The sequence below is a fragment of the Anguilla anguilla genome, chromosome 4, assembly GCF_013347855.1.
Source record: "Anguilla anguilla isolate fAngAng1 chromosome 4, fAngAng1.pri, whole genome shotgun sequence".
Taxonomy (NCBI): Eukaryota; Metazoa; Chordata; class Actinopteri; order Anguilliformes; family Anguillidae; genus Anguilla; species Anguilla anguilla.
The window spans coordinates 58,631,308-58,648,838 of NC_049204.1; the positions used below are offsets into that span (position 1 = coordinate 58,631,308).

Below are 17,531 nucleotides of genomic sequence, written 5' to 3' on the forward strand. Positions count from 1 at the left end.
TGCCATAACTGGAACATCAGGTCCTTATGGACATGCCATATCCGGTGGAATGAGAAAAAAGCCCTCTGGAAGAATGTGGTTTTACAACATGGTGAATATTAATTCAATATATTTTGGTCAATAAACCTTATTTTGGTAGCTGTCAACAGCCATAATTCAGTGTAAAAATCTTAACTGTAGACATTCAAAAGTCATTAGAAGAACTTCAGAAGTTCTTCACCTCGTTAAAGCATCAGTTATCATTAAGAAAGGAAACATAATAGCACCTTGAAAGCAGCCCAATATTACAGAATCTCATTTTCCACCTCTTTAATGGCATCAATCATTAATCAACAAGCCTTGAAAATACTAACTTTTACACAGACTCAAATGAATTAAGAGATTTGAAATTTGTCAGCCAGGGGTCAGCACTGTAGAGCCTTCAGTCGATCAGTAACAGGCTGACCGCCTAATTGTGACACCCGTTTTCCCATTGTAAAGGCTCATTATTGGCCGCACTTCTTTGGATGGCTCCTTCTGAGTTTATTTACTTACCCGCAAAGAAATGCGATAGCTGTTCAGAGGTGGAAGAATCATTTCCCACTTCCAAGGCCAGACCTTGACAAGTGGGCCCTGGCCCCGTGGCTGCTGCTGTGTGCTGGAAGTAGCAGAGTATTCAATATTCACAGATCGGGAGGAATCAATATTTCCAGGGACGTGAACTCCTCGACCGATTCGGTTCAGATGCAACCTTCATCAATTCAGAGCAGGTCGGGGAGGGGGAGGCCTGCCATGAATACCAATGTATAGATAAGCTGAGTTCTGTGGAACTCAATTTTTAAACGGACACGATGTTTCTTACCAGGAGAAGCACAATGGAACATGATGAGCTTTTGATATTTTGCACTGATACACATAGCGGCACTGTATGTACGTACAATATCGGCCACTTAAAATAATGTCCTCAGATTCTTCATCTGGATGCAGGAATGAAACCTCAGATGGAGCTGCTCATGTTGCTAATACTGAAAAAGAGCATGAAAGTACAATGAAGTCAATTCAATTAGCACGGATTGCTTTGGTCAGTGCCCTGATGTCATCGAATCGGCTTCCGGAAACTCCTGTGTCAGCAGAGGTCTATCCTACCTAACACTGAGGCAACACAGTCTGTTACATGAAAACGGTCTGATGATTGATGTCTCCATCTACCACTGAATTTAAACCAGAAGACTTGACATAAGCGTAATCCTCACATAGCATCTTAGTGTGGTAGACATGCCTTTGAAATTTATTTCTAAAACTGAAAAATATAATACATGCAATATGTCCAAGTGATATTTCTGTGATATTACAATAGAAAATGGTTAATTACATTTTTCGAAAACACATAACCCTCCGGAAAGTGTCTATCCATAAATAAAAAAATAAAAAAATAAAATGACCTCACCCTTTAGTGAAAAAATAACATAAAACAACAGGGCACTGGTATGGATGAGATACAGTATGTTTCACAGCACATATGTCAGTACAATGTTTCTTGGGTAGGTGCAGCTTATCCAGCTGATGATCTAATGTGATCAAAGTGACTAGTCAGTCATTCATTCTCAAAAAGGTTATCTCAATCTATTTTTAAATTGAAGGCACATAACTAGTTCCATGGTGCCCGCTGCAACACTATTTTCATGTTTTTTTTTGCTGGCTATGTCTTGTTGCTGTTCACATTCAGTAATTACTTGGTTGGCGTAGTCATAAATCAAACAATATATCAGATATACTAATCCTAAAATCTGGCTAACTAGATACATAGTTCATCCAAGCATATAAGATTAGTTCAGCCTCAAAATAGCTTGCCTTTATAACAATACTCAACTAGGAATAGTAGACCAAACAGCAAAGAAAATAATAACACTGTGGTGCAAGTCACTGACTTGTCTCTACTGTCAGGATGTGTACAGAGGAGAATGGATTGATCCATTGGGCAAGTAATTTAATACTGTCCTTGGGCACATTTCAAAGTTCACTGGCCATCGTGTTCATGCTGGTGTCAATGAGACTTTTTGAAGTGGCACTGCCACAGTATTTGCTTGAAACATCTCATACACTGTACGTAGGCATAACATAAAGTCAGAAAATGCACCATATGATCATGTACTCAATGAACAAAAGAACACATAGCCTCTTTTGGGATGTGTTTATTTGTAACAGTATTACATGGTGGGATACATAAAGCAAGAGAAAACAAAAATCCTCTAAAAATCCACTGTAGAATGTTGTATTCATAAAGATAAAAATAATGTGTAAATTTACATTAACAAACTGTTAGCTGAGGTAAAGTTAAAATAGGTCTAGAAATGTACTCAAACAGCAATGTTCCCTTTTTCTTTTCTTTTTTTTCAAATTTAGTTAGTCCAAAAATTATTCAAATTAAATTGGGACTCTGGCCATAAAATAGGAAGTAGAGTAGATGATGACAGGCAACAAAATTACCAAAAAAAGGTTGACGACCCCAAATGAAAGTATATAGACTGATATCTATAGTCCCTAGTTTGTCTTGAGAAACAGGCGTGAGACAAGTGGTATCTCCGTGGTTTCTCCCTTGTTGTGTTTTTGTATAAGTCTGTTTGGATTCTATTTTGAGTCGAAAGAATGATCTAGGTGCTGACCATCTACTATGTATGGATGTTTGTGTGTGTTCTATTTGTCTGTATGTCTCTGTACGTGCGTGTTTGTGAGTTTTCTGCATGTTAGACAGCCCGGGAGTAACCCTGGATTTCTGGAGAGCAAGCCCTGACATCTCAGTCATCTCCCCAGTGTCCACTTCATGCACCTGGCCCTGAAGATGGCACTCAATACTTTGTTTAAACACTTCAAACCTCATCAGGACCAAATAGCCAAGACAGAGGGGGCTTATTCCTGGCTGGGAGTAAGCAGGCCAGACCCTTTCAATCAGATAATGGGCCATAGAACCACATCCAGTGTTATCTTTTCATTTACCCAAGTGTGACCCCTTGTGATGTACAGAGAGGCGTTTCTAACTCGAACTCAGGAGACACCTGTGAATGAACAGCAAGAGGCTCTTGATGGAAACAGCCATTGCAAGCACCTTATGATATGGCAAAACTTTTCAGATGTTTTCAGTAAATCAACAACTTAACCCCCCCCCCCACCCTCCCCAATTAAGTGCCAAACTTCATTGCTGCTCACAGGCCTGAGGCAGGCATATAGCCAAGCAGTGAAAAATGCAAATATATGCAGCTATAATCATAAGACACATAATGGGCGGATAAAAACTTAATATTGTTTTGCTAATAGCCACACACGGTCTTTTACAATATTTCACATCCTTTCCCAATCACTCCTTGACCTGTTATTCAGCTTATTTGAATCCAAATTCTCAGGTGGCAGGAACTCTCTTTTACTGGGTAATTTTACTTGCGCCCAGAATATCAAAGTTGGAGTGATCTCCCATCTTAAGAAACCTTAAACTAATATGTGCTGACGCCAAAGACTGCTATCAAGTTAAAAGGGAATTGATTCTTTCAGTTAAAAGGCAGCCATCTGAGTTTGAGATGTAAGCACAGACATGGGCAGCATTTGGCTTTGTTTGAGACAGGGTGCATGACTGAACTGAATCTTCCTCTATTCTTGATTTCATGTCTCTTAGCAACCCCCCGTACTGCGGGGCAGAGGTGAGTTGAAATTATTACTGGTCATAATTTCTGATGCACTGTCTTCACGCCCCTGCTTGAGTGGAACACCAGCAGTAGTCTTCACCAGAGAAAAAGCGAATTTGGGATTGGTTCAATCTACGGTACCGCAACGGCTGCTTTCACCAAATCGAATCCTGTGGATTTACATAAATATCACTCGCGAACAGAAAGTAAAACAACAAACGAGCAAAACAAACCATTGGGACAAAATGCTGATATTGCTTGGGTACCACCTAAAGTTTGCATCACTGAGGTCTGCCTATTTTATGCCGCAGTAGTCCCGGTGAAACAATGAACACTATTATTTACAAAATGAATTTGGCAAACCAAAGTTCAGATGCCTTAAAGCCATTTTTACCCTAAAACACTTATAGAGTTGACCCCAACGGCTCGATTGACTTATAAAATAAAAATTCCATTTCAATGTCTTTTTTTAATTAGTATTGTACAAAAGCTATAGAGAATGAACAGTTCAATCACAGAATCAGATTTGCAATATCCATGCCCCCTCAGTGTCCACTTCAACTCCCTTCTGAGTCTTTACATGAAGAGAAAATTTGGCAAATCACTCCTTGTGTCTTCAGCTAAGGGTTCACAGAGCAAGTCTTTTCTGCATAGCTCTCTAGCAGCAGACACTCAAACATAAAAAGAAAAAGAAAATAAAACATAATCCCATAAATGATTTGAATCCATTACTCCACTCATTGAATCAAATGACACATTTCATCTGCATTGTGATTGCAGCCAGAGGCTCCATTCAATCCTATGCAGCGACACAGTAATTCTGTAGATTTTTTTTTTATTATTATAGGAAACAATCTCTCTCTGTATGTGTTGTGTTGAGAAGAAGGAGGGAGGTGCTAATCCACATGGTCTCCTACGTGCAGCAAAGGTTGTGTCGGAGGGATCTGGTGAGAAACTACGTGTAGAGAAACTTTAATAAGGCTGGGTGTGGACATGGTCCAAAAAAAAACAACATAAAAGAAAAACAGGTCCTTGCGGCTGTGGTTGCTATCTCATTGACAATAGAGGGATCCTTGCAGGCGAGGAAAGTACAGTACAAAAAAAAAAAAAAACAAATGAAAGAGAGAGGAAGGGAAAAATTTGTATCTCCATTTTTGATTGGGAGTCAGACAGTGAAGCGGCGTTGGCCTCAACAGGCCAGATAGCTCCACTGGAGAAAGGGCTGCTTGAAGAAGCCCAGTCGGTCAAGGGGAGACCTGTCGCAGTGGAGTACAGAATCCCACACACTCACACACACACGTGCGCGCACGCGCACACACACACACACACACACTCACACTCTCACATATGCATACGCACAGCCGGGAGACGAATAAAAGTCTTTCACCTCCCGTCTATTCCCAGCACCGCTCACCCCTGTGCAGTGTTCCCATGGTTCCTATTTCTTCCCTTTGTTAATCTGGGCGTAGAGAGGATCCTTCCCCTGTGGATGGGAGACTCGCGGTTAGCACAGGGGGCACTGACACAGACACGCCACATCTCACACGTACGCACAGCCCATTTCAATGCCATGGGGTGGTACCCAAAAAAATAAAAAAAAAACCTGAAGTGCACTTCATTTGCAAGAGGTCAAAGAGCACGTTTCTCTGCCAAATGATATTTTGAGTACCCCAGCATACCATATGTTAGGCCTTTCAAGCTGAAGGAGCAGAGAAGTAGCAAGGGGAAACGTGTTAACTGCTCACAGAAGGCTAGGTTCTCTGATTGCCCGTGCAGAGGGTGACATTTGCTTTTTATGTTGCGCAGGAAATAGGTTTCTTTTTTTCCCCAAAGTAAACCCATTCTTGTTGCTATGACACCAAGCGCCGCGGTTGTTTGGTACCGTTACGTGACGCAGCACACAAACAGCACCAACGTACGCCGCCGAAGTGATGGAAATACTGTTGATTAATAAAGAGGCCAGTTAATCTCCGCACTGTGGGTTTCTTTAATCCTTTCCATTAAACCACAGGCCACTGAAACAATTAGCAAAGATCAACCGTGTGGAAAAAACTGTGGGAACACCGGAGGACAGCTTTCTTTAGCCCACTTCCCCAAGACCCCCCTCTCCTTATTTCCTAACTCTACACACACAGACATTATACTGAATGTGGACTGTGGTGCTCTGCCATCTGATGTAACGGAGGACAGACTGAAAGGTGGCGATGCTGATCCTAAAACTGATACTTCATGGGCCCTGTCCATTTTCCATCATAGCACAACCTACAGACACCCTTCACGAATGATTTGCAGAGGTAAACATTAAAACAATGGCAGGGACTGTTAGGGTTTCTTACATGGCTAACTATACTTAGCACAGTTAAGATAAATGGAACTGAGCTGAGATTGAACCAGTGCTTTAGGTGCTGTGTACAGTCACCTCTAAATTTAGCATCCTTGATGAGCTAAAATGGCTGTACAAGAAACAAAACTAACAGGGACCTGTGGACAGCCCTCTTCAGTTCAAACAACACACTTTCAACCAGGTCAAATCCAGAGACTAAGGCAGGCACTACAAAACAATAATTTTGTGGTCAGTCAACCATTTCTTGGCTGATATTTGAGGTATTTTTGAGAATTCAAATATAGCTCAGAATTTGCCTTGTTTATTTTAGTCTTCTTTGTTCATCAGGGGTGTGAATCATTTTGGAGGGCACTGTGTGTTGCTTGGTGGAATTCCAAGGACATTCACAAGCAAAATGCTCCGTGAAGTTGGTTTTCAGCGTGTTTTCATCTGGATGACATGCTCTGTAAATAAGATTCCTTAAATTCCCCGCCGTAGTAAATACTACAGTCAGCAGTTTCACTGAAGCATATTTTGTCATTTCCATGACTGTGCATGCGCATGATAACTGACTGTCTTTTTTTTTTTTTTTCTCAAGAGCTGCTTTTCATCTGTCTGAGCCCAGGATTATGGAGTTGGCACTCCTGAACAGCAGATGGCAGTAGTGCTGCTGCTGAGAAAAACTAGCTTGGCTGAGAGGCCAGCCATTTCCCTCCTCCCACCAGAGGCTCCCGATGGAGCGACGTTCTTACTCATCAATGGCAGTGGAGCTACACTGGCACAAATGACATACACCTGAATTATCTACATCTGTGGGACCAATTACGACTACTTTATATATTCTTCCACACACTGAGAGCCGAGGCAAGTGCATCAAAAAGTAAGCCATCAATAAGCCAGTTTTAAGTATACAAATATATATAGATTGCTTTTGCATTTGGTTGCTTTATTATCTCCCCCCTCCAAAATCAGAAAAGTAATGAACACATGCTGTCTCCAGTCAGTTTAAGGCACGGAAGGAAAAAAGCTTACAATCTGAGGCTCTAAATTTAAGTGCTCCCACAGTCACTATAGAAACAGTCAAACCAAATCTAGGGCTGTTCGCTAACAGCAGCTAGCCTTGGCAAGTGGCCTGAGCAGGAGGAAAGACAGGATGTGCACACAATGCAGCTGCAACTGCAGCCACCGCAGCTCCGCGGCAGGGCGTGGTCTGTGCGCGCTGCGCAGCCGATGGGACCAGCGAGGGAGGGCCAATCGCAGCGGAGCGCTGGGCGGGGCGCGGAGAGGAGAGCGCAGAGCAGGGGCCAGATGTAGAGCAGAAGGCCGCTGCCAAGAACCGTAACAGTCATTCGCCGGGACGAACGGCGACAGCTGGGCGAAAGATATCAGCTCCAGTCACTTTGCGTTACACGAGGCCCCGAGCCCCATCCCGCCCCCCTGCCCCCCCCCCAATGTCCCCGCATACAAACGGGAGTGATGCCTCCTCCTCTGGCGTTTTCTGACACGGGAGAGAGAATGCGGAAGGAGCGGGCCAATGCCACACGCCGCTGGCGTCCGCCCAGGCATCCCGTAACAAAGCGTTCCAGCCGAGCAGCGCCGAATCGACAGGCGAACCGTGAGAAGGCGCCATTTCACGCGTGCGACCGCGGGGACTTAATGCCATCATTCCGGACAAACGCTTTGGCTCCCTCGTCCGCAAACACACACACGTCACCCCGAGCGACGGGAAGGGGACCCCCGTCGCCCCGCCGGCCCTCGCCGTCCTGCAGACAGACGTGGCGGGGAAAAAAAAAACGCTGGACTCTTGGCTTCGGGTTCTCCCCTTCCTGAGCACACCGTAACACAGGTGTCTGAAACAGCCCGGGCAGGTGCCTAATACCTGGTCTAATGAGCCCTTAATGACACAAGACAGTGCCATATGGATGGAGAGGAATGGTTCAACTTTAGCTAGGCCAGAGCCGAGAGAGCTCTCATACGAACTGTCCAGCGGCATTAGCGCAACGGGCTAAGCAGCATTAGCCGAGACGTGTGCAATTTAGCCGCGCTCGGTAGCCCTCCCCGTCGCCGTGCCAACAGCACGCTGCAGGCGCAAAAAATGCGGAACTACCGAGCGCGCTTCTGCCCGTGACTGAAGGGACGAGGGAAAGAAGGGACCTGCCTCACTGTTAGAACCCGTTATCACTGTACGGCGATTTTGTCCTCACAACCGAACGTGGAGGAGGGAGTAGAAGAGATCATACTTAGCATTTCATCCTTTTGTTGAGCGTTCTAATAAACTGGCAGAGCTGGAACATGTCATTAAATGGGCTGTAATCAGTCAACACGTTGGCTCGGCTGACAGGCCAAGAGGGAAGAAAAGGCACTTAACTGACACCTCTACAAAAGCTGGCAGAAGTTTATAAAAACCCCAAGAATGGCATGGGTTTGTTTCTACGCCATGGAATGCAGCTCGGATTTGTACTGTAGCTGCTGCACTGTACGAGCAACCACTGGCTGAACATTCTGATACAGGCAAGAAAAATCAAACAGGCTCACGAAGACATATGGCTACCAAACTGTTCTTAAATATTTTCCAGCAACAGCTTAATAGATTTTTCCCATTATTAACCAGCAACACCATTTGTGCTACTTGGCATACAGATTAAAACAGATTAATGCACGCATTAAGTGCAATCTCTATGTTCTGTAGATTCAATGTGAACGTGAGAATGCAATTCTCCTGTTTGTAGGTACGTAGTACCTCCATTTTAATTGTAGCTGAACATTTATTTTCACCATGTACGGTGCCATTTGAGGTTTTGAAGTTAAATCAGGTCTGACGATGTTCTGATGTTGTCAGACGTATTGACAGAGGTGGAAAAAACAACGACATTCTTGCAACAGCTGATTTCGTAGTACACAGAACAATCATCAAAGAGCTTAGATACTCACATGCCTCAGGCTGTTTGGGAGAGAAGAGACGTCCACACACAAAAAACCACGCAGACACAGACACCGTACTGTACATACCATTCCCACACAGCACATACCCTCAACAATGCAAGCAGGAGCAGCAGGCAGGACAGGCAGGGGAAAACAGAGAGAGAGAGAGAGAGATAGCGAGTGAGAGGAAGAGAGAGAGAAAGAGAGAAAGACCATGACGCACAGCCACAATGTGTGGGTCAGTGAAGGTGCAGACGGGTGGGGAAGGCGTGCTTGGTCAGCTGACGTCTACGTGGAGCAGGCCAACACGGAGAAGGGGGAAAAGAAGGACAGATACCTACCCTGACCTGCGCTATCTAGCTACCGACCTGTGGGCTGGGCTGATCGGCAGAGGGCTCTGCGGACGGCTCGCTGGCGGAGGGCGAGTGAGAGCCTCCGGCCTGAGAGGAGGATAAAAGGGAGAGAAAGAAGAGAGGGCACGGCTAAAGAGAGAGAGAGAGAGCAAGGAGGAAGCAGTGCAGGGGCAGAGGGGCCGAGCCAAGGGCTTTGCCCCAGGGCACGTGCAGCCAATCACAGTTCGCCGCCTCACACACGAGAAGGCGTTCCTGTCAGGCAGAGCCAGCTCTCATCACCGCGTTAACAAAGTGTGCGCCTGTCAATCAAATGACTAACCAGTCAATCAAATGAGCAGCCGGTCTCTCAAACAACCGACCGGTCAATCAGACACCCGATCGGTCGGCCAACTGAAAAGCAATGCGTTCGCTTATTCATCCGTGCAGCCATCTTATGTCCATCTATGGCAGGTCTTGTTTATGCAGTGTAATGATATTTCAAACCAAGGGTACCGATCTTTGGCACGTTTGCACGACTCCTCGCTCATTGGCACGTCTACCAGAAACGCACTTTTAATACCCGGTCTGAAATGGAAGTGGGGGGCTCGTTTGGGCCTCGAAAATGTGCCTCCATGTTGTAACGCTGGCCTAATTTTTCCTTTCGTGTTGTGTAGCCATTTGTTTCAGGAAAAGCTGTCGACGGCACTGTGGCATTTCCGCAAGTGAACGAGCGCTACTTCGGTGATGCTGATTAAAATTGCACTCCGTAAAAACACTGAATAGCAGTAATGCCTCAAGGCCGTTCGATGACTCACAGACTGTTAGCGAACCCTTTCAGAAGAGAGGAGAGAGAGTGTGGGCAGCGTGACAGGGGAACACTGCTCTGCTGGGTGTGCTCCTGCAAAACCACTGACCCTGGCCTATGAACCTGGCGCCCTCTGGCATTATGTCATTTACAACTGCAACTGGGATCCAGATGCAAGATTATCTCAGCTGGCCCCCTGCGTCCCCTCCCAAAACATGCTATGTGCTACATGCTAACGGCCTACTTAGTGCTAGGTTTCTACCTGTAGGGGTTCACACGCCTTCACTTGCTCTCGCAGGGATTATAACACACGGTACACAATAAATATTAATCGCCCCGGAAGGAATTATAGAATATTTTTCTCCTCATCGCACCTGATAAAACTCACTCATATAGAAAAGATAATGAATGATATGAGGTTCCAATCCATAGGTTGTGATGTATGACGCTTACCTGCCGGTAATTAATAACTCTCTAACGATCTCGCTGGCAGTTCTGTGGGCTAATTTAACGCATTGTTGGCCCGCAGTGTTGGTCAGCCATGGAAGGGGCTGTTTTAAGGAACGATCCCAATCAGGAGTGAGTGATTACCTGCATAGTTGGCTCTGTTTCAGCCGCGATTCATCAACATATCAATAAAATGAGAGATATTTCTGTTTAATGGTTATCCTTCCGTGGTCTTAGAAGGCCTGACCTACATTAAAATGATAGCATGGGACACGTAGTTCGCAGGCACCTGCTTTCGTTTCTCAGGCACTCCAACCGCAGCGACACTTCAAATCCAATCTTCTACTTATGCACTCTGATATTTGAAACGTTCTGTTCTCTCCCCCCTCCACTCGCCCAGTGTGCCAATACAATTCGAGCCTCTTCATATCCAATAAACTGTCCCCTATTCCGCAGCAGCAACAGCATCTTCATAAGGCAAAAACTGTTCCCTTCCTCCAGCTATAGCGCAGAACTGCACGCTAAAAAATCCTCCCTCTTTCCCCAGTAACAACATATTCCAAACCTACAATCTGCCCACCTATTTCGACAGTAGCATATTCTAACCCTATAATCCATCGCACACTTTCTGTCATAACATTTTACTACCCTACAATCCTTCTACCCAAACGAAACGCTCGGTGCCCGTTTTTTTTTTTTTTTTTTTTAGGAGATACTCACAGCGTCTTCCTCCCCGCTCCGGCTCGGGCTGCCCTCGGCCTCCCCGAAGGAGTCGTCGGTTGGGGGGTCGCTGGCGTGCGAGGCGGAGGATTTGGAGGGAGAGCTCTGCCGCGGAGCCGGGGTGGGGGCTGCAGGGAGAGAGGGACAGAGGGAGAGGGAGAGAAAGAGAGGGGGGGGGATATGGAGAGAGGGAGAGAGAGAGAGAGAGAGAAGAGAGAGAGAGAGAAAGCGAGAGAGGGAGGGAGAGAGAGAGAGAGGGAAGGGAGAGAGAGAGAGAGAGAAAGCGAGATGGGGAAGGAGAGAGAGAGAGAGGGAAGGGAGAGAGAGAGAGAGAGAGAGAGAGAGAGGGGAAGGGAGAGAGAGGGAGGGAGAGAGAGAGAGAGAGAGAGAGAGAGAAGCAGGGCTGAGATGCAGAAACAATACCCTTGAGACCCTGTAACTGGGTTACTGTGTTACTGCAATGCAGCCACTGAGGAAAATGGCTGTCGAAACTTCTTCTGGAATTTGTTAAATGACCCGATATTTAAATTCTACTTCTGGTTCAACTTCCTTTGCTAACTTCCTTTGACTTTTGCGCGGTTAGTTGGTTTTGTTTGGTCGAGAGATGTAATCCGTGAAGTCTGGTGCTTCCTGAGGAAGAGAAAGAGATGGACATACACGGAAAAAAACAGGTGTGCAACAAATACCTTTGACACATATCACATTCTGGACAGCCTTGAGTGTCAGTCATGACATTTTCTGACATTTAGAAGAGCAATCATTCGGGCTCCACTCCAGCCAGACATGATGAGTGTTTGGAAGGAGATTCGGTCGGATAAAGCAAAACACTTTGCGACCGGGAAGAGTACAGATGGGCGAGTCTGATATCGTAACACGGATTCCTTTCCCGCTCCCACACAATGCCGTGTAAGGACTCACTAAATGACACGTCAGTTGGACACAGACGGCATCCTCCGTTACAGTAGGGGGATAAATCTCGCTCGCGCTCTCTGTGAGACGCGAGACATCCGCCCCACTTACCAGCCTCACTTATCAGTTTCCCCTCCCTTCTGGGCACGTTGATATTCCCTCGTACGTCTGGGCTGCCGCCCCAGCGCCGTACCGATCGCACGTTGGACAAATAAACTGACTCGGATCGCGAAGCGGCGTCAGACACGCAGGATTGCTAGGCTACCCGGGCACGGCTGTGTGCATTACCGATGCACTCGGGAGCGGGATTACCGCCTCCTTGCATTGGGTGCTTTACGGAGGCCCGCGGAGTCAGTTTATCGCTCGGCTACATCCTCTACAGAGAGGACGGTGGGCAAACAGGAAAGACCGGCACGGAAAGCTAATGAACGAAGGAGGAGAAGCACAAAGCACATTTGACCAGATTTATCCTTCAGCTCTGGGGATCTAAAACCAATTACCCCCCGCATCACACCGGCCGTCGAACGTGAAGTGTTCCTCCGCACTGATGAAGATCTCACTTCTGCTAAGCATTAATTTACAGATGGAGTGGTCCACGCAGATCGAGCATCACTTCTCCCATGCAATAATTAGCACCACACCGGCTGAGGGATTGGAAACAGGTTGGTCTGCTCTCTCCCGGGAGTAGCGATAATTATACCACTCCCAAACACCTCACAGGTGGTAAGAGCTTTTTTACTTCAGTTCTCCTCGCCGTCACGCTGCGTGCCGCTACTCCAAACTCGGTAACGTTAAAACGCCGCCACGTTTCAAAGAGCGCCTCGACAGCCGCGTGGCAAGAAGCGGGACGGGGACACGGAGAAACCTGTCATTTCAAAGAACCCAACAAAGACGGCAGGCACAGTGTGCAGCAGGTTCTTTAAGGCTCCCTACAGGCAGTGACTGTGTATGTGTGGGGAGGGGTACGGGGAGAGGGGATGGGGGGGGGGATGGGGGGGGAGGGGGGCGTGGCAGAGGGCGGGTACTCACGCGAGTTGGTGGACGGCGTCGTGGACGTGACGGGCGTCAGGTTCATCTGGGAGATGTCGAAGTCGTCGCAGTCGTCGGTGTCCTGGGCCATGCCCACGCGGCTGAAGTAGCTGGAGAAGGCCTCGGAGGTGCAGGCCAGGCTGGGCTGCTCGCTCTTGCGCGCCGGCATGGCGGGCGGCTTGGCCATCTGGAAATCCTTGAACATCTCCTTGCTCATCTTCTGCCGGGAGCGGTCGGCGGCGTGCTGGGGGCTGGCGGCGGACGCGGACGCGGACGCGGCCGGCAGCTCGCAGGCGGCCGGCGGCACGGCCGCCACCGGGGCCAGGGTCTGGAACACGGCGGCCGGCAGGGGGCCCACAGTTTGCGTCGGCATGAAGGCAGCGGGGGGGAAGGCGCCCGCCATGGCGGCCCACTGCTGCTGGGTGGCGGGGAAGAGGTTGGCCTGGCCCCAGATCACGGGCTGGGCCCCGGGGATGACCTGAGCGACCGGCACGGGAGACTGCACGCCGAAGGCCAGGGGCCCCTGCGCCGCGAACGGCTGCTGGCCCCAGTGCGCCGGCTGGACGGCTCCCATGGTGACGTAACCTGGGCGACACACACGGGAGAGGAGCGTGCTGTGTGTCGCGGCCCCGGAGTCCAGCGGGGGGCGCCGGGCGCCCGTGACGACTAAGACGAAACATCGCCATTAAAAACAAAAAAAAAAAACACGTCTGAGCTGCACCCGCAAATCTGCAGACTCTTTTCTTTTCTTTTTTTTTTTTTCCACAGGGGTCACAACACATTAAACGGCGTGATTTACGAATCGCCACGAGTCTTCTGTTCTGCGTGAACATCTGGCGGGTTTGCATTTTAAATGGGAACACATCTCTCCCCCCCCCCCTCCCCCTTCCCCCCTCCCCACCCGTATCAGGGCCACACCAGAGAAAACAGAAAATGCAGGTCAGGAGAATCCGCGTTTCTGTTGACACAGCCTTTATCGGTGTGTGCAGGCCGCTGAACCCTTCCAGATCTGATCTGGGCTACCCGGGTCCGTTTCCTCCCTACACGGACCGTACCGCTGGAGCGGAGAGATCGCGCGATCGCCACGGGAGGCTGGAAATGCACTCACCGAGGATGTGAGGGAGGAGAGCGGCGCGCGCTGGGAATTACCAACGCCGACACCCAACACAGAGGCCCGGCTCAGCTATGACCAGTCAAGCAAACGCCGGGCAATTTCCCTTCTTCCCCCGTAGCCGCAAGTCATTCAAATGAAGTGCGAGCGTTAGCGTTAGCGTCATCCATTTATAATACGGATGCAAAGATTAACAGTTTATCCATCTTGAGTGCACCTCCGAGTGTGAAAAGCACATCCGAACAAGCCGGCCTCTTTACGTGCATGCGGCATGCCGTGACTCACAAAATGGACTCCTGTTTTCAAGAATATAAATCCCGGCAACTCCCTCATCATCATAATGTTGTGAAGAAAAGCTTGAATTCCCGTCCCATTCCACAATACTAAACCATAAGGAACGCTGTACATTAACTCTCTCTAATAAAACCTACATACTGTATTACAAATTCCACAGTTATTAAAGAGGTTAAGAGTTTTTGCAAATAGCCGAGCCACAAAAATCCAGCTATTCCGAATATAATTATTTCTGATAATCACGTTATCTAGAAATGTCCAGTAAAATTGTTTTGGGCAAGTAAGGTTCTGGTGAGCAAGTGCACTTACGATTCCAAATGTGTAACAGTGGTCAGGGTGCACCCGAGATTCCCTGATGCATTTCAATAAAATATCGCGCTGCAATTTCACATTTAAAATACTAGTCAATCTTTCTGGACCAGATGTACCGCCCACAGATGCCACCCGCTGCCCTGCACTTAGCAGGCAAGGCAACCCTCTTCCTGCAGAATCCAAAGTCTCTTATGATGAAACTCCATTAAGGAGACTGGCAATAAATCCTATGTGCACACTGTTTACCTGTCAGCTCACTAATGGAACGATTAACCAAAACTAGTTTGAATAAGCCACGCTTATTAAGGACCCTTTCAAAATGAGGGAATTTTATTCTTTTTTTTGTCAAATAAGACAGGCATCTGCAAAATGTACATTCATTTCCCACAAAGTAAATCCTTCGGTACATAGCCTGTGGTGATCAGCTATTGGCTGTATCCCATTGTGCTTAGTTTTGTCAGCCAGGATTAGCGCCGAGCCTGTTTTTTAGGTAATCTTCTCCAAACAGGCCAGACGGGGAAATGAGGTACAGTAGCAGCCATGCCAGCTCACTGTACAATGGCACGGCCAGCGCCTGTTTGTTTGCGAAAGCACTCAGCCGATTAGAGCGGAGCCCACAACAAAAAGACAATACCAGCCAGAGCTCTATCTGAATACTGCTGAAGCGCAGACACGCACACATAAACACCCCCCTCCTCCCAACACACGTACACACACACACATAAACACCCCCCTCCACACACACACACACACACACACACACACACACACACACATACACGCACACATAAGCACCCCCCCCCTCCCAACACACACACGCACACATAAACACCCCCCTCCCAACACACACGCACACATAAACACCCCCCTCCACACACACACACACACACACGCACACACACATAAACACCCCCCCAACACACCCGTACACACACACGCACACATAAACAACCCCCCCAACACACACGTACACACACACGCACACATAAACACACCCCTCCTCCCAACACACACGTACACACATAAACACACCCCCCTCCCAACACACGCACATAAACATCCCCCCTCCCAACACACACGTACACACACACGCACACATAAACATCCCCCCTCCACACACACACACACGCACACATAAACACTCCCCCAACACACACACGCACGCACACACACACACACACGCACATAAACACACCCCCCTCCCAACACACGCGTACACACACACGCACACATAAACACCCCCTCCTCTCAACACACACGCGCACACACACACGTACACACACACACACACACACACACACGTGCACACGCTCACTCGCACAGACCCCATTAAAGCTCTCCTTTACGCTCAGACAAGGGTACACTTTACTACCTCACCCAGCAGGCCCGTCGCACCGGGAACGAGCCTCGTAACAGGAGTGATACTGACGAGCGACTCAGCCCCATCTGCAAGGCGGCTTTCAGAGAGCTAATGCAGTAATTCACAGTCCCCAACTGATTATCATGCCGAACCCAGCGCCGGGCTGAGACAAGGTCACGTTTACCGAGCCGCGCTGGAAGGCTTGCTTCTCCGCTCTCTCATTCCCTCATTAAACCAGCAGGACCCGTTTCTTAAATTCAAACACGGTCCAAAAACACGTGGCTCCCCTTTTTTTTACCAGCGACGTATTCCAGCGACGGGCGGCTTACCTGAGGGCACAGACGCAGGGTTGAAGGGGGCGAAGAGTTCGGAGGGGGGCTGATGGGCCATGGTGGGGTCCAGGGTGTTCGCTGGCGATGCGGGTGTCTGGGAGGGGGAGGGGGTGGGGGGGTGGGGGGGGACAGAACAGCTCACTTCTCTTCCATGTTCGCACAGAAGTCGCACAAACACCAGCCAACACGCAGTTCCACCAGTCTGCAAAATACCAGTGCGCTTTGACCGTGTTTAGATTGAACGCACTTTAGGAAACGCTTTTTAACCTTTTTTTTTAACACACATCTCTGCTATTCCCCTGGCGCTCACCGATGCCAGGGCCGTACCATTATTACTGGGAAACATGTCGGCAGGAGAGGGGAACTCACCGAAGGGGAGGTGATGTCCGGAGGGGTGGACATGTCTCCGAAAAGCTCTAACTGGTTGATATTCTGCAATCAGAGAAAGATTCAAACCAGCGTATATCAGTGTACCCGTGCAATGTGTCACATGACACCAACGCACAACTCACACATCTGGCACACGTCCACACACCCTTGCACAGGTGGGTACACTTCTGTCGCCAAGCAGACCAGCGACAAAGCGTACTATTAGTGGATGAGTCATAGCATGCCAATGGGATGTTAGGTTGATGGACTGTGATGAAATACCTACCCATGATTAACCACCGACGGTCTTCAAAGAACGGCAAGATATCTAGAAAAACGCTTTCTCTATCGTCGCGCGTAAAAGAAAACATTCATGTACTAATCGGTTTCACAGGGAAGGCGCGTTTTTTTTTCTTTTTCATCTGTTTCAGCTGCATGGAAACAGGGAGAACGTTCTCTAAATATAGCGCTCTACATTTCAGGCTTTAAATATCTGATTAGAGATTTGCATAAATGATGTTCCGGGTAATTCCTTTCGAGATTGTGAATTTCTTGGAATATTTTGCTTTTCTTTTCAAAATTTGTCCATCATATATAGACTATGACCTCCTTA

At 47.9% G+C, this 17,531-nt stretch overlaps 1 protein-coding gene across 8 annotated transcripts in view; it reads right to left on the reverse strand.

Annotated features, from left to right (window-relative positions):
- Nucleotides 1-2,155: 2,155 nt before the first annotated feature.
- Nucleotides 2,156-17,531, reverse strand: part of dab1a (DAB adaptor protein 1a) — a 128,645-nt gene continuing 113,269 nt past the window's right edge. For 5 of the 8 annotated variants that reach the window (XM_035415328.1, XM_035415329.1, XM_035415326.1 and 2 more), the window contains 6 exons: nt 16,919-16,981; nt 16,547-16,643; nt 13,141-13,725; nt 11,203-11,330; nt 9,267-9,338; nt 2,156-5,136 (listed from right to left, as the gene is read on the reverse strand). In XM_035415328.1, the coding sequence (XP_035271219.1) occupies nt 5,092-5,136; nt 9,267-9,338; nt 11,203-11,330; nt 13,141-13,725; nt 16,547-16,643; nt 16,919-16,981 (990 nt within the window). In that variant the 3' untranslated portion in view covers nt 2,156-5,091. Of the gene's footprint in view, nt 5,137-9,239; nt 9,339-11,202; nt 11,331-13,140; nt 13,726-16,546; nt 16,644-16,918; nt 16,982-17,531 lie in introns of all 8 variants that reach the window. The other 3 variants (XM_035415324.1, XM_035415330.1, XM_035415327.1) reach the window with 2 other exon arrangements.